At 47.8% G+C, this 26,138-nt stretch overlaps 1 protein-coding gene across 11 annotated transcripts in view; it reads right to left on the reverse strand.

Annotated features, from left to right (window-relative positions):
• TNIK (TRAF2 and NCK interacting kinase) overlaps positions 1-26,138 on the reverse strand; it is a 352,035-nt gene that overhangs the window by 94,918 nt on the left and 230,979 nt on the right. For all 11 annotated transcript variants that reach the window (XM_075937944.1, XM_075937946.1, XM_075937945.1 and 8 more), the window contains exons 8-9: positions 12,261-12,315; positions 10,046-10,124 (exon numbers count right to left, since the gene is read on the reverse strand). In XM_075937944.1, coding sequence (XP_075794059.1) covers positions 10,046-10,124; positions 12,261-12,315 — 134 coding nt within the window. The remainder of the gene's footprint in view (positions 1-10,045; positions 10,125-12,260; positions 12,316-26,138) is intronic.

Raw genomic sequence — 26,138 nt, forward strand, 5'->3', positions numbered from 1 at the left:
CAGCACTTACACACTAGAACTCACATTTGCTAGGCTGCCAAACCTATATTAAGATTATTAAGTTTTTACTGTTTTTCCTTCTTTGTGTCTTCCAAATTGGATTTCCTCTCCCCATTAAAGCAACTGTCCTGTGATATGCTCTGATGACAAGTAGACACAGCTCTGATTGACTGAAACTGTAACACCTGTGTGCCAAACTGTTGAATACCCACTCACAGTCAGATCTACTCTTCAGACCCATTTTCTAGCTCTCTGTGGAAGAAAGGAGGTGACCAGGAGAGAGTCATGCAGGATTACTGTACACCAGGGCTACGTCTACACTGGCATGATTTTCCGAAAATGCTTTTAATGATTTTCCGAAAATGTTTCCGTTAAAAGCATTTTTGGAAAAGCACGTCTAGATTGGCAGGACGCTTTTCCGCAAAAGCACTTTTTGCGGAAAAGCGTCCGTGGCCAATCTAGACGCGGTTTTCTGCAAAAAAGGCCTGATCACCATTTTCACGATCGGGGCTTTTTTGCGGAAAACAGTACCGTGCTGTTTACACTGGCCCTCTTGCGCAAATGATTTGCACAAGAGGGCTTTTGCCCGAACGGGAGCATCACAGTATTTCTGCAAGAACACTGACAATCTTACATGAGATCGTCAGTGTTCTTGCGGAAATTCAAACGGCCAGTGTAGACAGCTGGCAAGTTTTTCCACAAAATCAAATGATTTTGTGGAAAAACTTGCCAGTCTAGACACAGCCCAGTGCCAGTCTAGACACAGCGGCTCTTCAAAGGAAAAATGGCAGCTCCCACACCCACGGCTCAGCTCCCGCACCTGCTCTGTGTTCCTCTGCTCTGACCTTTTTCCCTTGTCTGGTCAGGGCGCTGCTTAGGGCGAGATTCTTTTTTTTTTTTTTTTTTGCTCAACAGCTTCTTTCCCTCGGCTCTTTGCACTGTATCCATGACTATTTCTGGTTCTTTGTCTGTAACAGGTTGGCCACCCCTGCTGTACACAGAAGGAAAAGCTGAATAGTCTGTTTTTCTGAATACACATGGACACCCCTTGTGCTTCTACAATCCTAGGAAATGTAGATGGGGGCCGGGGGCTTAACTGATTACATTATGGCTGAGGTATGAAATAACGCCTTTGTGCAGCACTTCACACTTTAACGGTGCCTTCCATCCATAGCACTCCAACCATGCTCGCTAAACATCATAGCAACCCGTGAGCTACATCATCATCCCAATCATCCCTATTTTACAGATGAGGACACGGAGGCCCGGTGACTTGGTCCCGGTCACACTGTGAGCCAGTGACAGAGCCAGAAAAGAATCCTCAGGAATCCCAGCCCTAGTCACTCTGTCTGCAGTGACTAAGCCCCTGGTGGAAGGGGAGAATGGAGACAGCACTGCTTCATGATGGCTGCATGCTGCCAGGTTGGGGCACACATTCCTTAAGAAGCTACAGTGTTTCTGGAAAAGACAGTCAAGCCCGAATGTCTGACACTCCTTAGTGCTCATGGCATAGGCCTGCCAAGAGCCAACAGAGCTCTGTGCACAGCAAAATGGCAAGCCAGCACATGGTTTACACCATGGGGCGAGGCAAAACTATCAGCCACAGTCACTGGGAACCCCAGAGTGCAAGGGCTGCTCAGGGCTAGTACCTCTGACCTTAGCCTCTCCAGAAGAGGAGCAAGGGAAGAGGACACATCCAGCAGACGCAGCCTGCCAGCCACACAGTTGCACATGTTTAGAGAGGTCCTGTGCTTCTCAATAGCTCCAGGAACCAGAAGGCCTCCAACAGCTCCTATTGCAGCTGATTCAGAGCTCCATTTTAATGGGACAATCTACCCCTTAAAGTGTGTCACAGAGAAAAGTCTGAGGTTTACTCTCTGATCTGTTTCCAATTCACTGTGACACCTTAGGGTGAGTGACATACCCTCACCGTCCTTCCACTCCCTCATGGAGTTGCATACACCTAATAGGACTTCCCTGCGTTAAGGGGAGGGTGCAGATACACATTCATAAGGCCTTTCAAGATGTGTGGCTGAAAAGTGCTTTTGCAGAGCAAATAGCACGCTCAGCATAAACAACCCGAGATCTGCTGGGTCCAAGTGTTTACAAAAACAGCCCCAAAATTCAAGCTTCATTTGCTTAAGAACTTCAGGGGCAGAAAGTAAATCATCATATCATGCTGATTTGAACCAGAAGAGAAGAAGATTGCATGGAGCCAGCTTTTAACTTCAAAGATAATTGGGGCTGTTTTAAAAGCAGGTGCAGGAGTTCAGCAGAAGCCAGGCAGATTGTGTTTCTATGGGTTTTTTTTCTGTTTGCAACAGCAGGCAAGATCCCAAATCCTTTCTACTTATCAGTGGATTTCACTGACTTAACTTCTTCATCTTCAACCATCAAGGGCTTTGCAGTCAGTTAGCCATTTTCGTCCTATGGAAAAATCCATCTTCATCTCTGTGCTTTAATGTGGTTGAGGTCAATATTACTGCATATGGAGAGGTTGACAATCTTAAGCCCATTTAAGACTACTTGTACTTGGGAGCAGAAAGCACAAAACACAGGGGAGAGCGGCCGATCTTTGATACCCAGCAAGTAGGATTTTTAAAAGTCCTGTGACTATAGTGCTTGATAAAGATGCCAGACTGCTTTCTGGCATGTGCAAAATTTGTACCACAGGGTTCTGAGCAAGCATTTTTTTTGAGGGTCCAAACCTTTTGGTTTTGCATACAAAGCTTCTTGTCTGACCCAAAATCACAGGCTGAAACTCAGTCAAAAGCATTGACTTGCCCGCAGCTTCATGCTCAAGGCATTCAAAACAATTTCAGGTGATTTGGTTTAAAACCATGAAGTAACCCATGCTTGGCACGCAGTTTAGTCCACAAGTGTGAGCCTCGTGGTACATCACCCGAGTTTCAAATTCATAATGAAACCTAGCAAAATTTACATAGCTTTGCTGAGAATCACAGAGCTGTAAGAAATGGAGACTAAAGGCTTCTATTTATGTATGGAATGGATCGAGCCCCAATAAGTGTGTTTCAACTATAAGTTGCAGAAGGGAGTGTAAACAGAAATCAATGTCCATTCAATCTTTCCCGTTGCTGCAGACTGTCAGGGAGGATAGGTACATCATGTATCTATCAGGCCCTAGACAGAGACCACTGTTTTATTTCAGAAAGGTCACCTTGTGGCCATTAGAACAACAAACAAAATAAAACTCCTGCTACTGTTCAATTTTGGGTCATTTTTCTTTCTTCAGCTGCCTTCTTTTTGCCTTTGGCTATGCTCACACTATGATCTGGGATTGTAATTCCCCTACTCACATATGCATACTGGTGGAAGCTCAATGAGAGCTAGTGCATGTATAAATAGCAATGGTGCAGCGGTGGCACAGGAAGTGACAGGGGAGGCATGGCTGAGCTGTGCCGATTAGAAAACTCCCTCAGATTGGTGGATATGTATTTGCCATGGCTCAGCTATGGCTCTGCTGTTCTTGTGACTACATTGCCGTTCATACTTGCATTAGCTCTCATTGAGCTACCGAGTATTTGTACTCGAGCCAGGGAATCACATCCCTAGCTCATAGGGCAGATGTAGCCTGTGTCGAATACTTGCTGCAACATAAACCCTCTCACTTACATTCTACAGTTTGCCTGGCGTAGTTCCAGCTAACTCAAAAGGTGTGTTTGCTGAGCAGAGGTGTGATGGCAGCACATGTGGACGTACCCGGGATAGATCGGATCAGCTAGCGTGAGCGATGGTGCAGACTTCAGTCTAGCCACCAGACTTCTTTCCAGTGTTACTGACAGGCTTGTCCATGGATGATTAGACTGTACTGCAGTTACTTCACTACTTATTGATTCCCCCACTAGCTCTCTGAAAGGTCCTTCTGTACACCTGCATGCGCTGCAAGCAATCACACTTCTATGGCAGTGCAGACAGACCTAGGGTATGGCTACACTACAGAGTTTTGTCAGAAAAACAGCCATTTTTCTGACAAAACCTGCGTTATGCCCACACTGCAATCACGTTCTTCCGAAAGTAAATCGAAAGAACAGAGGGGTTCTTTTCCGGCGTTGGTAATCCTTTCTCTACAAGGAAGAAGCCTTTTTCCAAAAAAGCTCTTTCGGAAGAAGGCATGTGTGGAAGGACAGGAGTGGTTTTTTTTGGGGGGGTCCCAAAAAAAGGAGGCCTCCAGGAAATAACACAAGTGCCCTAGTGGACACTCCGTCCAAATTAATCAGGACTCTATAGTTCCTGTCTTCTGGCCCCTCTTAAAGCTGCAGGCACCCTGGACAAGCCTTGTGGCAGGAATCCTGCCTGAGAGCAGCTCCTCATCTCGTGGCTCTCCCTGCCACAGGCCTTGCCACTCATGGCCCAGCCCCACAATCCTCCTGGCCCTCACAGGGAGCAGCCCCAGGGGTCGCAGGACCTACCCAGGGGGACCAAGAGGCAGGCAACTTCCTGGTCCGGAGTGTAGATCCTATCCCTCCTTGAGCTGTGGGGCGAGGAGGACACCTTGAAGGATCTCCACTCCAAGCGCCACAACATGGAGATCTATAAGCGCATAGCCGAGTCCCTGGCGGAGTGCAGACACCCACCCCGGACCTTGGAACAGGTCTGGAGTAAGGTCAAAGAGCTCCGCCAGGGATACATCAGGGCCAGACAGCACAGCTCACACTCAGGGGCAGGACCCCATGCCTGCCCCTACTTAGATGAGCTGCACCAGATCCTGCGGGGGGGAACGGGGGGGACATCTTCCCCAACTGTCGTGGTGGACTCAGGCTTCCAGACCTCCGTCGTTGCCTGGCTGGAGGTCACGGTGGTGGAGGAGCAGGGCCAGCTGGAGAAGGAGGAGACGGAGACTGTGACCCTGTCCCTGGAGCCGGTGTCTGTGAGCAAGGACGTCTCCCAGGCCTCTTCAGACTCCAGGGAGGGATTGTCAGGTGAGTGAACTTAGTTTGTCACACACACAGGGCGGGGGAGGCTGGCGCACAGGGGGTAGGGTTGCCAGGTGTCCGGTATTCACCTGCACAGTCCGGTCTTTTCGCCTCCTGTCCGGTAAAAAAAATTCAGAGAATACCGGACACCTGAGATGTCTGGTATTTTCTGAATTTTTTCCCGGCCAGGAGGCTAAAATGCCGGGCACCTGGAAATTCTACAAACACTCAGCGCCAGGCCTCTCCTCCCCTCTCCCCAAGCCCTCTCTAGTCCCCAACACTCCCAGCCCCCTGACCTCAGCCCCCATGCTTAACTGGTTCCCCAAGGCTGCCGGCGCAAAATGGCTGCCTGCCAAAAGACCTAGGGGAAGCAATGCTTTCTCCTGGGTCTTAGTGCTCAGCCGCTCCCCGGTTCCTATCCCTGCACTCACTCTCAAAGGGGACATGCTGTTTTAATGCTGTTTTATTTTATTTTAATTTTTTTGGCTTAATAAGTCCTTGGACTTTTTTTTTTTTTTAATTTTGCTCAACAACTTTGGTCTCTTCCCCCTCCCTTTTTCCCCCCCTTCAACAGAATTTTTTCCCGGTGTTTTTTTGGGGGTTTTTTGGGAGGGGGGAGGGGGGTTTCGGTATTTTTGTTTCAACCATCTAGCAACTCTAACAGGGGTTGGGTGCTAATGTCGCTCGGGCTGGACATTGTGCTGTGATCCATGCATGTGGAACCACATGCAGTGTTAGTTTGCGGCATGAGGACGCAGCCCCTGAGCATGGGTGGGATCCAGCTGCCAGACTCAGGAAAGGCCACACATGTCCTGCCACCAGGAAGGGGGAGGAGGGAGAGCACGCCCTCCCAGCACCTGCCACGGCTGGAAGCAGGCTAGGGTCGGGCCAGGGTCAGGAGGTTGGGAAGTGGGTAACACGGTCCCCTGTGAGGCATGCCCCACTGCGTAGGCCACACATGGCCTTACTCACGGGACATCCCCCTCCTCTGCCCCAAGAACTGTTGGTCACTGCTTACAAAGGAGGGCACAGCCTCAGAGACAGTGTCTGCATGGATGACTGACTCCCTCTCCCTCTTTGCGTTCTCCACAGCTGAACCAGCTGGGACTGAGGGCCGAGCCGCACCACCAGAGCCAGACCCCACTGCCCAGGGGACTAGAAGGCATGCCAGGGTCCAGGAAGACCTCATGTGCCAGCATGTCAGCATCCTGCACAACATGCAGCAGACGCTGGTGAAGAAGGTCCATGAGGGCTCTGAGTGGTAGAACCATGCATGGGACCAGCTCATACAGCGGTGTGATAACATGTGTGCCATCATGTCATGCATGATGGCACATCTGCCTGCTGTCGCTGTTCCTGGCTTCCACCCTCCTGCCCCCCCTATTATGCCCATTCATCCTTTGCCTCCTCCCCAGGTGATGCCTGTGCCCCCTCCTGCTGCCCCCCTACCATCCCTGATCTCGCTTCAGCCCCCCATCCTGCTCATCCCCTTGTGGTCCCCAGACCCACAAGAACCCAACTCCAGCGAGGTCCCCGCACCCAAAGTGGCACATCTAGCAGCCCCTCCCCCTCCAGGTTATGAGCCCCTCTTCCCCTCCAGATTATGACCCCCTCTCCCTGCCCACCTTTTCTTAATGTAAGATAAATACAGACTTCATTTTCTGGAAACCAAACAGATGTGTTTATTGAGAGGTCAGGGAAGGGGCAAAGGAAGGGGTTGTGCTGGGGAAGGGATAGAGCCACAAGCCAGAGGCCCCTGTTGGGGAGGCCCTGGGGAGAGCTACTGGGGTCCTGGAGAGAACCTTTCCCTCAGGACCTCACGGATACATACCCCAGCCTGATGAGCCTGGTGGATGGCAGCTGTCTGTGGCTGCTGGAGGGCTCACCCCTCGCAACTGGCGTCTGCCCCCCACCCCGGGAGGAAGGCCTTCCCCCTCCTCTCCACTATGTTGTGGAGGGCACAATATGCTGCAACCACTTCGGGGATGTTGTGCTCCCACATGTCAAGGCGGGTCAGCAGGCACCTGAACCATGTCTTGAGGCAGCCGAAGGCGCACTTCACCTGGATCCGGGCCTGGTTCAGGCAGGCATTAAATTGGTCCCTGCTAGGGTTCAGGTGGCCAGTATATAGTTTCATAAGCCATGGCATGAGGGGGTAGGCTGCACAGTGGCATCTGCATATCCCCAACTATAACGTCACGGTGGGGGAAGAATGTACCCGCCTGCAGCTTGTCGTAGAGACTCGAGTTTCTAAAGATGTGGGCATCATGCGCCCTGCCCGACTACCTGACAAAAATGTCGATGCAGTGTCTACGGTCATCGACCATGGCCTGCAGCACCATGAAGAAGTAGCCCTTCCTATTAATATACTGGGCCACTCGATGTTCTGGTGCTCGGATCAGGATGTGGGTCCCATCTATGACTCCAGAGTAGTGGAACCCCAGGGTGGCAAATCCGGCCATCATCAGGTCCAGGTCTCCCAGACGGATGATCCTCCACAGCAGGATAGAGTTGATGGCCCTCCCCACCTGCAGAAGGAGACACACAAACACAGAAAACAGAGAATGAGAAAGGGAGTACCTGTGCCCTTGGGAGGTGCCCACCCCCCTCTCCTCCCCTCTTCTCCCCTCCCCCAAATACCCCAGGAGCCACTCCCTATGAGGCCACCCACTCCAGCAACAGGACTGCGTGAGGGTGGGACAGCACACCCCCTGGGGACGGTGCTTCTCCCCATCTCCACTCCACCCCCTACAGGCCCCAACACCCCTTTCCTGAGGGTCCCCTCATTCCAGGACTCTCTCCCCTACCCCCCCCCCGCCCTACCCCCCCCCCCCCCGCCATGCAGGGACTGCAGTCCGAGAGTGCCTTACCTCCATGAGGAGGGCCCCGAGGAGGAGTTCCCCACACCGAATTGGTTGCCCATTGACCAGCAGCTGTCGGGGGTGGCGAGCTTCCAGAGAGTGATTGCGACCCATTTCTCCAGGGGGATGGTGGGCCGCAGGTGGGAGTTGCATCTCCAGAGGGCAGGGGCGAGCCAGGCACATAGCTTCAAAAAGGTGGCCATCCACTTGCAGAAGTTTTGGAGCCACGGTTGGTTGCCCCAGCGCTCCATGACCAGCCAGTCCGAACTGGAGTCAAGCCTCCAGAAATGCCTCTCCATTGTGGGGTGCGGTTGTCAGAGTGTAGCTCCCGCACCCAGGGAGAGGGCCCCTAGAATGAGCTTGGGGTCCAGCTCGTGCAGGGCCAAGAAGGCAGCTGGCACAAAGTGCTGAAAAATCTACAGCATGGCCGCGTGGGGCCATCGTATGCCCTGGGGCAGCTCCAGCTCCATGGCACCAAGAGAAAAGCTGTGGCATCTAAAAAAAGCAGGGCAACCACAGCAGGCACTGTGAGACCTTTGCTGTCCCTCGAAGAGATAGGCAAGCACGCAGCAGAAGCAGAGAAACGTCTGTCCAGAGGGGTCCTTTTAAGCGCATATCTCTGCAAGGCTCCAGCACTGGCACTCAGAAGCAATTGGTGACCTAAAGCCCTGCCTGAAGTGGTTCCGGGTGGCCTTTTATGTGAGAGAGCATCCAATCCGTCTGGACGCTCTCTTTCAAAAAAGCAGATAACTTTTTCAATGCGCTTTTGTGTGTGGACGCTCTCTTTCAGAAGAAGTTTTTTCGGAAGAGCTCGTCCGAATAAAGCTTCTTCCGAAAGAAGCCTGTAGTCTAGACATAGCCCCAGAAAGCCGATGGGAGGCTGATAGCTCATCAGAATACACGTCTGAACACCTTTTTGCAGCTGCATCACTTCAGGTATCACAAGGAAGTTGTGCATTTCACAGATCTTCATGTATCAGAGGGGTAGCCGTGTTAGTCTGAATCTGCAAAAGCGACGAGGAGTCCTGTGGCACCTTATAGACTAACTGAAGTGTAGGAGCATAAGCTTTCGTGGGCAAAGACCCACTTCGTCAGATGCATGTAGTGGAAATTTCCAGAGGCAGGAATCTGCATATTTATTCCTGCCTCTGGAAATTTCCACTACATGCATCTGACGAAGTGGGTCTTTGCCCACGAAAGCTTATGCTCCTACACTTCAGTTAGTCTATAAGGTGCCACAGGACTCCTTGTCGCTTTTACAGATCTTCATATCATACAAAGCCTGCACTTCTCTGCTGACTTCTGAATCACCACTGTGGTCACTGTTTCAGTCTGGTAAGAAAACTCTCTTACATGAGCATTGCTCTAAGATACAGCCAGCTGATGATGAAGATGCCTAACCTAGTGCTTGGCCCGTGCGCTTGCTTTAGAGACCTTGGTGCTCCTTGGATGGTGGGTTCAAATTAAAAAGCAGTAAGGAATTCGGTGGTCACTTTCCACAACAGACATACCCTAGGAACACTGCTACTTGGACCTCACTTTTCTTCAAAATCTGCCTTTAACTGTGCACCCACTTTCCTGTGTTCTCAGCACTAGGGTGAGAAGCAGCACTTTTTCCTCCAACTCCATACCTGGATCACTAGCATTCTGGTGTCAGACTCACTCCTCTCATACACTTTCCCCCTTGGCCCTCACTCTGAACTTGGGATGAAAAAACTGGGTCCCTGCTTACATAAACACAATAACAGAACATCTGCTGGACTTTAAAAGGGTATTTTAAGAGTGTCCTGGTTATCTTCAAGATGCTGCTGCATTTTTAATTCCAAAATTTGAAAATAAAACCCAAATTTAGTTCAAAATCTCCATAGTCCTGAGCCGTCAAGATAAACTATCCCTTTTTGGAATTAAGACATTTCCACTTGACAACAGAATCTCTTTGGAAAGAAATGGCGCTCAAGTGAAGTGTCATGTGACTTAAGGCTATATCAACCTCTTCAGAAAAGCCAGTTCTTTACTGTAAAATGTCAACATTAAAGAACTCTCAAAGAAAAGCTGTCACCCCACTCACAAGGTGCACCCAGCTGAGATCAAAGCAATCTTTCACCAGGGCCTGATTGTGAACCCACTGAAATTACACCTGTGACTTCACTGGAAACAGAATCAGACCCCTAAACCTGTAAAAAGATTGTTTAATGCTAACAACAAACAAGTCATACAGTGTTTGAACTTCAGTTTGAAGACAAGACTCACCACTTCTTCGATTTCAACCGTGGGGCTGGATTCCGGGGGATGAGGAACAGAGCTCTCATGGGATGCATGTCACAAAGGGCTAAAAGGTACAACATGATACATTAGGTACGGCAGGGAGGGCTGTCCTCATGGGGAAGAGAGGTATGAGGCCTGGGGCAACCCCTCCAAAGCACGCCCCCACCCTGTCTGCTCTGTTTGGCCCCCTCCACCAGTTCCCCAAGCCCTGCCCAGGCTCCAACTCTTCCTGTCCCCATTGCACCCCTTTCCCCAAACCTTCTCCTCACAAGATGCGACCCAGGGAATTACCAGGGGGTGTAGCAGGGGTTAGACCCCCCCCCCCGCACTCATCATGGTGGATCAGCCCAACAGCCTGCACCGTTTCACTCCCACTACTCATCTGCCAGTCCGCTCCAAAGGGCTTGAGCGAAGTAGGCTGAGAGATGGGCAGTGGGGCAGAGCAGGCTCTCTGGTGGTGCTAGTTCCCGCTGCCGTGGTGAGTGCTGAGGGACCTGATTCCTGCTGCTGCCTGTGCAAGCCAACTCCTGCCCCCCAGGTAATCCCCCAGGACATCCTGGGCCTCATGGCTAACGTGGGGACCACCCCATTTATAGGACAGTTGAGGCAGCCACGGTGGGGGCCCCTAAAGTGCAGAGCCTGGGGCAGCCACCCTGAACCATCCTATGGACAGGATGACCCTAAACGGCAGGAAGCAGAACAAGTACTGAGCATTTCACAGATAAAGCATATGTGAGGGGCAAGTGGAGAGTCTAGAGATAGAATTTCTCTGAAGTTACAAGAACTCCAAAAAAATACCACTGCAGGGTGGGGATTTGAATAGATGCTCAAGACTCCCTTTCCAGTCCAGTGGTAGGATTCCAGAAATGGGCCGGAGCTGCAGAGCTTGGATCAAGCTCTGAATTCCCCCAAGCTTTGGGGTATCTTTACCAGGCATTTTGGTTCGGAGTTAGGCGCTAGCTCTGAAGGAAGTGTACCTGCAGCTTTGCATTTAAGTGCACTGACAGACACTGGTGCAGGCAACAGCTCATATATGAGCTGTGCTTCAAAGCCATTCCATATGCATCTGGGATCTCTGCCCTGGTTACTTTTAAAAAACAAGGTCCTAGCTTAAAACTGATTGGAGTCTTCACAGGCTTACAAACTACCTAAATGCTAGGGATGTGAAGGACTAGTCGACTATCTGATAAGCAAATGCTTATCGGATAGTCGACAGGATAGTCGACTAGTCGCTTCCCTCCCGCTTGCCGCCTCTATCCGATAGAGGTAGCAAGGGCGGGGGAAGAAGAAGGGGTACTTCAAAGTGGCAACACCACTTGAAGCCTGGGGCCAAATCCTGGGCTCTATGTGGCACTGCCACTTTGAAAAGCCACGTGCAGCCCAGGTCCAGCTGGGGTGTCCCCAGGCTGCATGCAGTCTTTCAAAGTGGCAGCACCGTACAATGCCCGGGATCAGCTGACCTCAGGCTCTGTGTGGCACTGCCGCTTTGAAACACCGCGGGGAGCCCGGCATCAGGCTCCTTCTGGCATTTCAAAGCGGTAGCGCTGTGTGGAGCCCAGGGTCAGCAGGGGACTCCCCAGCTGACTCTGAGCTTCATGCAGCACTTTCACCTTTGAAGTGTAGCAACAGCCCTAGGACTGTTGCTACACTTCAAAGGCGGAGGTGCCCTATTGACTAATCGAATAGTTGATGCAAAATGCATCGACTATTCTATTAGTTAATTACTCAATACTTAACATCTCTACTAAACGCACCTGTTAAAACTGATGTATTGTTATTTGTGTCACAAGAAAGGCCACTGAAATACTACACCAAAGCTTTTCCAATGTTTTTCCACTCAGAGTTGAAATACTCCTCAGAGTGCTTTAAAAAGAAGAGGAACTGGTTTTACCCCTATTTTAACTAGAAGAAATTGAAGTACTTGCCCAAGATCACACAGAAATTCAGTGAGATAGCTGGGAATAGAATCCAGATCACTGGACTCCCATTCCAGTGCTCTAGCCACCTGATCACACTGACTTGTAGCATTTAGAGGCCTTCCTGTTTCAGTTCTCAACATTCACCCCCCTCTTCTGGGCTCCCAGTTCACCCTTGCTTAGATTTTTCCTCTCTGTGGAGCGGGGACTGCATATGCAGTTTGTGGTGTGTGGCTGGTGCTTAACAAAGGAGAGTGAGTTACCAAGGCAGTGTATCTACTTACGAGGAGCACCTTCTGCCATCTCTATGGCTGTTATCCCCAAAGACCATAAGTCACTCTGAAAAACAAAATACAGAGAAATGTCTAGTGCAGAAAAACCTTGTAACGATTCAGAGTCTTTCTGAGAGAGGAATGACTGTGTTCACTCCACAGGAAGGGTTTCTGAGCCATTTTATTCCTGAGAGTTTGATCTGTATTCTCTCTCTAAGGCCTTGAACTCCTAGCACTGAAGATTTTCTTTGATGGTTTTCTCATTGTCAGTGCTTTCCGCATAGGATTTCCCGCCCTGAATTGAGAGGTGGATTTTTTTTGAATGACTGAAAAACAATGTCCGTATGAGAGCTCTGAAGCCCTATGATCCAGGATGATCATGTTTCAATAATAAAGCGCTACTCCTTTTGAGAGTGAAACTCAGAAACGTGATATTTCAGCAGCAGCAGCACTGGGCAATTCTATGCTGAATTGTTTCACCTCATCTCCCTCTTCCAACACTGCCAGAGACTACCAGCTTCTGGCTTGCGTACACTTTAACATGCAGCCCTAACAGAACAAAGTAGAGTAGGAAGTACAAACACAAGACACCTTTTGATGCTCCAGATGAGATACACAGACAGAGTAAATAAAAAGTCAATATGACTCAGCATGCTCTATGGATCTGGGGGTGAAGCAATTTCTCCACATGTGGAAACGGTTGCCTAGACACCACACAATTCATACCAACTTCTGCTGTACCTGCTACACCTTCTCTCCCTTCCCTTTTTACTTCCACACATTTGAAACATTTTAATACTTGTGAGTGAGTCAAATTGGCAATGCCATTGACTGAGGTGTTCTGTTGACAGATGGACAAACCCTGATGTCTTTATTCAACCCAAATTCTCACTCAAATTTTTGCCTGAGGTTGGACTAAATCAGGCCAGATCATGCCTTTATTTATTTAAGGCATCTTCATTGCTGCTGTGGAATATCTTGCATGCATTCATGATGTAGCGACATATTACTGTACCATCTTCATATAAAAGACGAGGCAGCTGAGACGGGGGGGGAGGGGGGCATGGGAGGAGGGAAATGACTTGTCCAAAGTCACATGCAGAGTGTGGCAGAGTCAGATATGGAATTTGGATCTCTCGAAGTCCCAGGACTTGTTTACACTAGGAAGGTTGGCCTCTAAATATAGCAGTATAGTTAAAGCAGCAGAACCTTTCTGCTGTGGACACAATTATAGCGGTGTTCGTACTAGGGATGTAAGGGAGCAGTCAACTACGCGCTTCCCCCACCCCCACTGCCTCTGTGTCAGAGGCAGCAAGGGGTGGGGGGAAGCAGAAGCTGATGCTGGGGGGGGAGCTGGCTTAAAAGCAGGGTCCTCCTAGCACCATCTCCACAGTGCGGGGGGTAGGAAGGAAAGATTGGAGAAGCAGAGCCCCGGCAAGCTGACTACATATAAAATGCAGAGCTGCAGCAGGGGTAGCTTCCGAGGCCAGTGCAAGCTGGGATTAAGCGGTCTCAGCTCACGCCAGCTCCGAGGCTGCTGTGACTCTGCATTTTAAATGCATAGCCACAGTGGGGTTAGCTCCCAGCTTGCACTGCCCCCAGGCGCTAACCCCACTGCAACTCTGAAGTTTTAATGTAGTAGGAGCTGAGCTGCCTACACACACAGCTCCTACTACATTTAAACTGCAGAGCCACAGTAGGGGTAACGAGCACCCCCCCTCCTTATCGCTAATCGAGTAGTCGATGGAAATTTTCTGATTCAGGAATGGAAATGAGCTATAGCAGTATAATACTTTTATACTGATAGAACTGAATCTAGGCCAGATCTACAGTATAAACTTGAGTCAGCATAGCTATGTCTGTTAGGGGTGCGATCTCTGACTCACACAGCTGTGCTAGAAACCCCCCTGGTGTAGACACAGTTATAGCAACAAAGCTATGCTTTTGCTGGCAAAGCCTGTTTTGGTTAATGGGGCTGGAGTCTGGATTAAGCTCTAACAGCAATGGTGGGGATATAAACTGTGTCCGCACTAGGGAGTGCTTTGATAGTACATGATGCCGGTATAGCTATACCAGCAAAGTGCTCCTCATGTAGTCCTGGACCTATCCTAGGGCTTTACTGAAATACCTATGTCGGGGCAAAGTTTTAGCTCCCACCTTAACCAACATAATGATATCACTAAAACTTTCAAGCACAGACCAGCACTTAGACTATCACTCCCCTCTAAACTGCCTTCTTTATCCTTTTCTAATGAAGCTGCAAGGGAAGAAAACATTCCAATATTTCTGGTAGGAGGCAGGTTTTGCCCTATATTCCCCTCATAGAAGTGGCATTATCCACAGTAAGGAAGGAGGATGATCCCTACTGAGTAAAGGCTTCTAGATTTGATTGGGTGTACATAGAGGAGAAGCATCCCCATGGTACTCCCCTGACACGCCTCACCCCACAGCTCTCCTGGTATGAAGAGGGAACTGATTTATGTCTATTTCATGTTTGGTTTCTCTGCTTAGCCTGTAGTCAACACATTTGTGGTGGTTGTCTTGGTGATATAGACACCAGGGGTTGAATCCTGGGTCCATTCATTTCAATAGGGCAAAGACTCAACCGAAGCTGGTGAGGCACTGGCCTGAGATCCATCAAGGTATGTCCTTTAGAAATCTAAACTATATTCCAGGATGTATTCATATTATAGCTGACCTAAGCTGGATTTGAACTGAGGGTAAACAACTCCATATTCTCCTACCAACCCTTTGAGCCCTCCATGAGGCAGCTAATTTAATAACATGCACCACAAACAAACTAGTAAGCGACAGAAAAAGCTGGAATGTCACGGCTATGCTTTTCATTCTTTCTAGCAAGACTTTGGAGGTGTTAGGAGCTTCTGGCTCAGTTGACAGTCATACTCTGAGGGCATAAATAGACCCTACTATCAATCGTTGTGCCCAACTGGCAGTGGCTAACTCACCAGTTCAAGTTAAATGATCTATAAATTGATTTGATGCCAGGCCCATAGAAAGGTGGCTTGGGATTGATCAAAAATATTAAGTGTCTTGAGATAATTAGCAGAAAAAGGGGGACGGAGCTAGATGCCACTGATTAATATGAGAGAGGAAAGTTAGGTTTCTCCAAAGGGAGGAGAAACAAACATGCTTCCTTGTATTCTGCTCCCAAATCTTCAGCAGCCCACATGGCAAATTCAGCAATTGATCTTCCAAACACCTGAGCAAATGGGGAGCTTCCTCTTGGAAAACTCTTTTGATATAAAACTTGTATCACTTCTCCTGGGATTACTGCATTTTCAAATGGCAACATTTATATTCCTGGCTATTCACCAGGACACAGGTGTAAGCAGTGTTCAACTGTCCGTACTAGAGAGCACCTAGAAGTCATTGATGTGCGGGGTTTAAGCCTTTAGATCTCAAAGACACTTCTGTTTTTGCACACTGGAGAAAATGCTTCAATTACCAGAAGACGGGGAAAATAATGTATTGCATGAGAGAGAGAAAGCGATAAGTTTCCTTAGTGGCCATGATACAACTCACTTTTGGCAGAAGTTAGGTAATTCAGTACTCTAGACACGGTGAAGGTAGAGCTGCATGATGATTAATAACCAAGTACCAAATATATTAAAAACAGAACACAGACTAATTTCAGTGCCTTCATTTGAAATATTGCCCAAGACACATCTTGAGGTTGTTGGACAGCCAGCTGGCACCATGAAGAGTTTCAATTAAAGCAAAGCCAACGGGCTCTCTTATAGACGATATACTCCTCTCCAAAGCAGGGGAATGGATCAACTTCTCTTTCAGGTACAGCCATCCACTCCAGTAGGCATCCACTGGCAACAGCTTTGCCTTCCGGTGCCTTTCAGCATATCCGGATCTATACTGTAGCCCACTAAGATGATTTCCTGGCTAGGTTGCAGTTTTGGTGACAGAGCCCTGCCATTTGCTCCTGCCTAGGACTCCAGGAAACTGCTGATTGGGGGCATTAAAAGACTATTTTTTAAAAACCACAACGCAATAAACACTGTTGAATACTGGAGATGAGTAACATACCACAGCAGAACCTCCAGCTACCTGACGAGTCAGCACAAATTGGTTGCCTGGTAGAGGTAGGACTTTTACAACAGCTCAAACAATTTTTTACAGGAAACTGGGTGGGGGGATATATTTTAAATTGGTCTCTTAAAGAAAGAAGCTGTCTGTTAGGGGTGGTCTTTACATGCTGGCTTTTCTTTATGTTGATAGACTTTAAAAAAATCACAAATAATTACATTTTTAAACAAAATAGTCCTGATTCTATCCTGGCATGCAAGCGTGCAATTCCCACTGAAGTCATGGACCCTTTCCACTATGCTTTCTGCCTTTCCTCTTTGCCTTCCTTTATCTCTACCGCCCATTCAGTTTTGCTCTCCATTTATCCAGCCCTCTGTCACTTCCCTGCAAGCTCTTTCAACCTTCCCTCTTTCATTTCAACCACAACAAGCACCTTTTCAAAACCAAACCTCCTGAAACCACGTTTTTATCATATAAATGAAATGACTATCACAGCTAATGAGAGGAACATTTTGTTTCACCTCTTTCTGGCTTTTTGTAGTGTCTGGTCTTCAGGGCACTTCTTCCCGATGCTTTCTGGATATGTGTGGGACTACTGATATTTAATAAACAGCAGTGCAGCCAGCAGCAAGGAGGCCAGGGGAATTGCAGATGAGTTAGCAAGGGTAGCATCAACCCAATTTTTGAACTTATTTAAGGACTTACTGACTCCCAGAGACGCCCCCCTGACTAATGGGAATGAGACAGGATCCTTAATCGCATGCGAAGACCTGAGCTCCTGAACTCAGGGTTCAGTGTTTTCTTTGTAGGAGTTGACACTTCCAGCATGTAAGCACATTTCTTTCAACTAGGTTAGTTACTATAACCACACAGATTAGGGACAGAAGAGACCTATTAGGCCAATAGCTCCCAACCTTTTTATATCATGGACAGGTAACATTTTATTTGCATATTCGTTATACAAATAATAACTATGCAAATAAGATGTTATCGGTCTGCTAAAAGGTTGTGAATGGGTTTGCCTGTCCATGGTATAAAAAGCTTCAGCCACCAGAGCCCCCCAGTGCTAGCCCTAACCCCCTAGAGCCCCGCCCCCCCAGGTCTAGCCACTGACCCCAGAGTCCCTTGCAGCCAACCCCCCTACTGCCAGCCTCCTATCCTCAGAGCCCTCAGTGCCAGCCCCCCCATCCCAAATGCCTCAGTGCCAGCCCCTTGCCCCTTAGAGCCCCACCACCACCACCAGACCCCCTCAGTGCCAGCCTCCTGTTTCCAGAGCCCCACTGACCTCAACCCTCCAGGGCTCCCCCCAGTGCCAGTTCCCAAACCCCAATATTAGCCCTGTCTCCAGTGCTCCCCAGTGTCATCCCTGCCCCTATAGCCCCCTCACTACTAGCCCTGCCCCAGAGCTCCCCAGTGCCAGCTCCCCACCCTGGATATCCCAGTGCCCCACCCAGTGTCAAACCCCCACCTCTTAGAGCCCCCCACCCCTTAGAGCTTCCCAGTACTAGCCTTGCCCCCAGAGCTATTAGCTTCATTCCCAGAACCCCCCAGTGCCAGCCTCCTGCCTCTTAGAGCCGCCCACCCCCAGAGTACACCAGCCCTAGCCCCGCCCCTACAGCCCTCAGTACCTGCCTCACCCCCCTCACCTAGCCCTGTGCTGCCTCCCAACCGCCAGCTGCTGTGCCGGGCTCTGCGCAGCCCTCCCGCTGCACAGTGAACCGCTCTTCCATGGGCGGGAGGAGGCCCCGCCCCAGACCAGCACTGGTTGGCTGAGAGGTGGGGCAGGACATGCCTCTCCCAACAGCGGGAGGGGAGGTGCTGGGTGGTGTACCTCAGCCCCGGCCCCCAGAGTTGCTGCAGCCCAACAGCCAGCGGTTTGTGGCCCCAGGCCGGTCCGCAGCACAGTGGTTGGGAACCATTGTATTAGGTCATCTAGCCCTTCCCAAAGGGCCAGAGCAGTACTAATCGCAAATAGCAATAATATTTATGTATGTAACTCTTTGTAGCCTGTGGCGGTGAGTCGGGGTTCCCCCATGTCCTGCAGCCCCATAGCAGCAAGAACAGACTCTGCCAGCCAGTAGAATAGAGAGGGTGATGTGCTTACAGGAGTCAGGGCCAGGCAGCCTCAGACCCCTTGGGATAGGGGTCCATTTCCTCCCCTAGACCCTCAGTCCTCAGCTTAGGCTGTTTCCTTCATGTTTCCGAGCCAGCAACTGCCTCGCTTCCAGACCCTGCCCTCAAACCAGGTGTTCGTCTCCGCCTCCCTTCCTTTGTCTCTCCCCTGTGGAAAGAGCCTTGTTATCTGGTCAGGCTGGTCCTAGGTGTGTGAGCTAATACACGTGGGTGAATCAGTGGGAATCGCACATCACAGTGCAGGTGGGACACGGGGTTACAGAGCAGACAGCACCCCCCACTCCGTCACATAGCCACAAATCACCTTGCAAACACTAGACTCAATTCAGCCCCAGTGGCAGAGCCTGCTCAGAGAGCAGCTGGGGGAGAAAAAGGTGCCTACAGCTACTCAGCCTCCATGGCAACCACAGGAAATCTCTGCATCCCTCCTCCCCCTGGCAGGTAGTGCTGGCTAATACAGGTGCAAAACACTCAGAGCTGGACTCAGAGATGGACTGCTTGGGCAGCCCATACAGTAGGATTCTAATGAGCTAGAGATGTAAAATCCCATTTAACCGGTTAACCAGTTGCACATTGGCCATCTAGACTGGCATGATTTTCCGCAAATGCTTTTAACGGAAAAGTTTTCCGTTAAAAACATTTGCGGAAAAGAGTATCTGGATTGGCACGGACGCTTTTCCGCAAAAGCACATTTGGGGGAAAGCATCTGTGCCAATCTAGACGCAGTTTTGCTCAAGAAAGCCCCGATTGCCATTTTCGCGATGGGGGTTTTTTGAGCAAAACAAATCTGAGCTGTCTACACTGGCCCTTTTGCGCAAAAGGACTTTTCCCCAAACGGGAGCAGCATAGTACTTCCGCAAGAAGCACTGATTTCTTACGAGATCATCAGTGTTCTTGTGAAAATTCAAGCGGCCAGTGTAGACAGCTGGCAAGTTTTTCCATAAAAGCAGCTGCTTTTGCGGAAAAACTTGCCAGAGTAGACACAGCCTATATGCTTAATTGATTAAATGATAAGGGGGGAGGGGGGGAGATGGTGGGCCCTACCACAGGGCTAGAGCAGCTCTCTGCCTGCCGCAGGCGGGGAGTTGCTCCAGCCCCTATAGGTTAACCAGTTAACCATTCACATCCCTAGTATGAACCCTGATGCAATGTTGAACTGTCATGGCTCTCGTGACCCGTTCAGCGCAGTCACCTCTCCTGGCATAGGAGGGTACAATTTGCATCTTTCTGTGCCGGGGGCGTGAATCAAGCCCATTAGCACCTTAATCCTCACAGTATCTCTGTCTTATAGGTACATACTATATTGTTATCCTGAGATGGGAAGAATAAGTCAGGGTCAAATTCATCCCTATTGAAACTCCACCTGTATCATGGAGTTACATCACAATTGAATGTAGCCCCAGATAATTCAAACTACTAACATAATGAGAGTGAGAAGGAAGCCCAGGGTTAGAATTTATGGGCTCCTGGTTCCTACTTGCACACTCCAATTACTAGACATGCTGAGATATTCTTAGAGATTTGCCCAGCTTGGTTTAAATGTCACCATTGAAGGGTCACAGCCACCTTACTTGGGAGAGTATTCTAGAGTCTAATTATTTTCAGTGGCAAGACATTTCTCCTGCTGTTTAGCCTAAATTTTCCCCTTATAGAATTTCATCCCAGTTGTCCTCACTGCAATTCCGTTCTGCCCTAAATGATCGCTCTCCACTGTTGGAATTTATACCTTTCAATCTCTTGTGGACCATCATGTCCTCCTTTATTGTTGTTTGCTCAAGTTACTGACTGTCCCAGTCTTTCCACAGGGGTCAATCCTTATAATCCCATCATCATTATTATTGCTCTTCTCTGGACTCTTTCCAATTTCTCAGTAGCCTTCTGATACTGAGGTGCTCAAGATTACAAGTAATACGCCAAATGATTTTTAACTAAGTCCTATAGAAAGGGATTATCACCTCTGTGGGCTTAAAAAGGAATGAAAAACACAGCACGAAACATGAATTTTATATCGATTTGGATTTTAAATTTTTTTTTTCTTTAATTAGAAAAGCTTTGCAGCCCACTTGCCAAAGAGAAAGCACACTAGTACATCTACAATAATCTCGTTTTAGTAGAGGAAGCAATATCTGTTTCCTTTGATTTTAAACATATTTACAAGATTTCTGTCAACAAAGAAGAAACCTCTACAAAAAAAACCAAACAAACAAACAAACCTCAAACAATGTGGGTTTTGTGTTCACTTTCTGTGATGTGGTTTATTTTTGTGAGGGATTTGTTGTATCTTTCTGTACATTACACAGTCAAACTCTCTTTGCCTAAGAAAACAGTAAGATCAGAAGCAGATTTGCAGATTTCCCCTCTCCCCCCAGGATTAAGTCTGTGGAGGTTCCTTTTTTATCCACTAATTCCAGTCTTTTATATTTGTTATCTCAAGCCATTTGACCATAGCTGATAGGATCTGATTTGCATCCTTTTTAATGGTCATTTGCATTTTTCTCTCCACTTCAAAGCGGGAGCATCAGCTGGAATGAGGTGAACCTGAGACCTGAGCCAGAGCCAGTGCCTGCCAGATTACAATAAACTCTGAAAACACACCACAGTTTGGCATGTCAGCAGCAATCAGCCTTTTGTTTTATAGCTACAAACAGCCAATGCCAGCTTCAGAGACAAAAACCATCTAGCATGTGATCCTTGAGGACAATAGGGGAATTCTGATCCTAGCTCCTGCTCACTATTCCACTGCATATTAAGTATCCTTGCTATTTTGGAAGGAGGAAAACATCGGGGATTTTTGAGGGGAAAAAATGCAGTCCATGAAGATTTAAAGGCAGGATTTTTAACAATATCAAAGAATGACAAGCACTCTTTCCAGTCACTGACTCCTTTTTGGGTTGTAAGCCTCTCTAAACTGTATTTAGAATATGCAACTTAACAAGAAATCTATCTAGTGCTAGCAAGAAAAAGATCAAAGAACATCTCAAGAGGAAGAATTAGGCGAACAGGTGAACCACAGGCTTACTACCCTAAGGATATACTCAGCAGATGGAAACCCACAGGGTACGTGAGCCGGAAAGTCTTGGTGAGGATTTGCAATGGAGGAGCTGTGCTAGCTGGAAGGGGTGACTCCAGAGGAAATTCTAATTCTCAAATCCTTCCTGAAACCTCTTTTTTTGAGACACATCTTTTAAGTGCTGGTCAAAGCTGATCCCCCAGAGTGGAAACGCCTGAGAGAGGGTGAGGGCAGCACCACCTGCCCTCTTGTGAATACCCTCTGGGGCATAGGGAAGTATAATTTACATTTCCCCCAGCCAACATCTATGAAACTGAATCCATGCTATTCAGCAGTCACTCCCTGTAAGCCAGTTCCTTAGTGTAAGATGTGTAAAGAATGGCCCATCTGGGGCAAGCTCCTTCAGGCGAGCTTGCCACTGCTCCTCCTTGCTTCACGTGCAGCCTATGAACCATGAAGCTTTTAGTTCTGCCTCAGAAGCAGCATTCTGCAGACTTTATGTACACCCACAAAGGAAGACCAACAACAGGAGTGGGGAATCCAGTAATTAGCTCAATCTGCTTTGGAATTTGGCACTCAGTTGGCAGACTCTATATGTACTCAATAAAGAAACATTGCAAATGCCCCTAAAGTTTTGTAATATGAATTAAAATACCTGTGGCAGAGACACACCATACAGTAGTTAATGTGGGTTACAGATAATAAAGCTCCCTAAATGATCCCTACTATAAAAGAGACTATTGAGCTCTTAAACAAATGCATGTCACAGTGGTTAAGCAAAGAGGATTAACTATTTGCACATATGCATATCATTAACAATTTAAATAACCCTTAGGATGAATTCTTATGTTGGGCAGCTGCTCTCAAGAAAACAATCTGTTAAGTTGCTTACTAACATATCTTAACAGACAAAATATACTTGAATGAGGGCCCCAAAATGTTCAATGGACAAAATATACGGGAACATTTTGGGGCCCTCCTTCAAGTATATTTTGTCTATTCACTGGGAAAGGGCAATTGCCTCTATAATGCTGAGTAACAATGGTGGAGTGTTTGCATCTAGGGTTGCCAGGTGTCCGGTTTGAACCAGACACTCTGATATTTGAGCTTTCTGTCCGGGAAACAAACTGAGAAAATACCAGACATATAAATGTCCAGTATTTTCTAATTAACTTTTTATTATTATCATAAATATCATAGATTCCTAAAATCCTAGGACTGAAAGGGACCTCAAGAGGTCATCGAGTCCAGTCCCCTGCCCTCATGGCAGGACCAAATACTGTCTGGGCCATCCCTGATAGACATTTATCTAACCTACTCTTAAATATCTCCAGAGATGGGGATTCCACAACTTCCCTGGGAAATTTATTCCAGTGTTTGACTACCCTAATGTCCAACCTAAACCTCCCTTGCTGTAGTTTAAGCCCATTGCTTCTTGTTCTATCCTCAGAGACAAGATGAACAAGTTTTCTCCCTCCTCCTTATGACACCCTTTTAGATACCTGAAAACTGCTATCTTGTCCCCCCTCAGTCTTCTCTTTTTTAAACTAAACAAACCCAATTCCTTCAGCCTTCCTTCATAGGTTATGTTCTCTAGACCTTTAATCATTCTTGTTGCTGTTCTCTGGACTCTCTCCAATTTCTCCATATCTTTCTTGAACTGGACACAATACTCCAACTGAGGCCTAACCAGCGCAGAGTAGAGCGGAAGAATGACTTCTTGTGTCTTGCTCACAACACACCTGTTAATGAATCCCAGAATCATGTTTGCTTTTTTAGCAACAGCATCACACTGCTGACTCATATTCAGCTTGTGGTCCACTATAACTCCTACATCCCTTTCTGCCGTACTCCTTCCTAGACAGTCACTTCCCATTCTGTATGTGTGAAACTGATTGTTCCTTCCTAAGTGGAGCACTTTGCATTTGTCTTTATTAAACTTCATCCAGTTTACCTCAGACCATTTCTCCAATTTGTCCAGATCATTTTGAATTATTACCCTATCCTCCAGATTAGTCGCAACCCCTCCCAGCTTGGTATCATCTGCGAACTTAATAGGCGTACTTTCTATGCCAATATCTAAATTGTTGATGAAGATATTGAACAGACCCAGTCCCAAAACAAACCTCTGCAGAACCCCATTTGTTATACCTTTCCAGCAGGATTGTGAACCATTAATAACTACTCTCTGAGTACGGTTATCCAGCCAGTTATGCACCCACCTTATAGTAGCCCCATCTAAGTTATATTTACCTAGTTTATTGATAAGAATATCATGAGAGACCATATCAAACGCCTTACTAAAGTCTAGGTATACCACATCCACCGCTTCTCCCTTATCCACAAGACTCATTATCCTATCAAAAAAAGCTATCAGATTGGTTTGACATGATTTGTTCTTTACAAATCCATGCTGGCTGTTCCCTATCACCTTGCCACCTTCCAAGTGTTTACAGATGATTTCCTTAATTACTTGCTCCATTATCTTCCCTGGCACGGAAGTTAAACTAACTGGTCTGTAGTTTCCTGAGTTGTTCTTGTTTCCTTATTTATAGATATTTGCCCTTTTCCAGTCTTCTGAAATCTTTCCCGTCTCCCCTGATTTTCCAAAGATGATAGCTAGAGGCTCAGATACCTCCTCTATCAGCTCTTTGAGTATTCTAGGATGCATTTCATCAGGCCCTGGTGACTTGCAGGCATCTAACTTTTCTAGGCGATTTTTAACTTCTTCTTCTTTTTATTTTATCTTCTAAACCTACCCCCTTCCCACTAGCATTCACTATGTTAGGCATTCCTTCAGGCCTCTCGGTGAAGACCAAAACAAAGAAGTCATTAAGCATTTCTGCCATTTCCAAGTTTCCTGTTATTGTTTCTGCCTCCTCACTGACCAGTGGGCCTACCCTGTCCTTGGTCTCCCTCTTGCTTCTAATGTATTTATAAAAAGTCTTCTTGTTTCCCTTTATTCCCATAGTTAATTTGAGCTCATTTTGTGCCTTTGCCTTTCTAATCTTGCACCTGCATTCTTGTGTTGTTTGCCTATATTCATCCTTTGTAATTGGTCCTACTTTCCATTTTTTATATGCCTCCTTTTTATTTTTAGATCATGCAAGATCTCGTGGTTAAACTAAAGCGGGCTTTTGCCATATTTTTTATCTTTCCGACGCCCTTAATAATGTCCCTTTGAAAAACTGCCAACTCTTCACAGTTGTTTTTCCCCTTAGTCTTGATTCCCATTGGACCTTACCTATCAACTCTCTGAGCTTACCAAAATCCTCCTTCCTGAAATCCATTGTCTCTATTTTGCTGTTCTCTATTCTACCCTTCCTTAGAATTCTGAACTCTATGATTTCATGATCATTTTCACCCAAGCTGCCTTCCACTTTCAAATTCTCAACCAGTTCCTCCCTATTTGTTAGGATCAAATCTAGAACAGCTTTCCCCCGGTAGCTTTTTCAACCTTCTGAAATAAAAAGTTTTCTCCAATGTAGTCCAAGAACTTATTGGATAGTCTGTGCCCCACTGTGTTATTTTCCCAACATATGTCTGGATAGTTGAAGTCCCCCATCACCACCAAATCTTGGGCTTTGGATGATATTGTTAGTTGTTTAAAAAAAAGCCTCATCCACTTCTTCCACCTGGATAGGTGGCCAGTAGTAGACTCCTAGCATGACATCACCCTTGTTTTTAACCACTTTTAGCCTAACCCAGAGACTCTTAACACTTCCGTCTCCCATGTCCATCTCCACCTCACTCCAAGTGTGTTCATTTTTAGTATATAAGGCAACACCTCCTCCCTTTTTCCCGTCTGTCCTTCCTGAGCAAGCTGTACCCTTCCATACAAACATTCCAATCATGTGTATATCCCACCAAGTTTCTGTGATGCCAACAATGTCATAATTGTACTTATTTATTAGCACTTCCAGTTCTTCCTGCTTATTACCCATACTTCTCGCATTTGTATACAGGTATCTAAGATACTGATTTGATCTTGCCTCCCATTGACCCTTGCCTCTCTGCCATTATAGCCCACACTCCCTCCTATTTCCAACCTATCTCCCAGGTCTCCATGTTCTCCACTTACCCGTGGGCTTTGTATCAGTACGTAGTTGCGTACTGCCTGGCTGGTAGACGCGCTACCGCTGTGTGAGCGTGTCTACTAGCCAGGCAGTATACAAGTATGCAGTAGAGGAGGGGGCGGGGGCGGGATGGAATCCCCGGGGCCGTACTCACCCGTGCACCCTGCCAGGACTGTGTGCGGGACAGGCAGCACCGTGGGATCTGTGTGCACCTGGGCCATCCCTACTCCCTGCCAGCCGGTTCCACCCCACCCCCCCGACTCCTTCCCTGGTCAGCCCCACTCCTCCAATCCCCTCCTAGCGAGCCCTGATTCCCACCAGCTGGTTCCCCCCCCATCTCTCCCGGCCAGCCCCACTCCCCCAAATTCCCTCCCGGCCAGACTTGCTCCCCTCCCGGCCAGTCCCCTCCATCCCCGATCTGAGATCAAATGTGTCCGGTATTTTTTTCAAGCCATTTGGTAACCCTATTTGCATCATCACATGGTGAAGTTGTATTGCTAATATGTGGCTAGTCTTCTATAAATCCTTGCCTCAAAGGACCCAACAGTGCTTTTCAAACACCATTTTGCACAACGCCCTCATAGGATGAGAAATGGGCAAATGCACAGCAAT

Source organism: Pelodiscus sinensis, chromosome 10 (assembly GCF_049634645.1).
Source record: "Pelodiscus sinensis isolate JC-2024 chromosome 10, ASM4963464v1, whole genome shotgun sequence".
Classification (NCBI taxonomy): Eukaryota; Metazoa; Chordata; order Testudines; family Trionychidae; genus Pelodiscus; species Pelodiscus sinensis.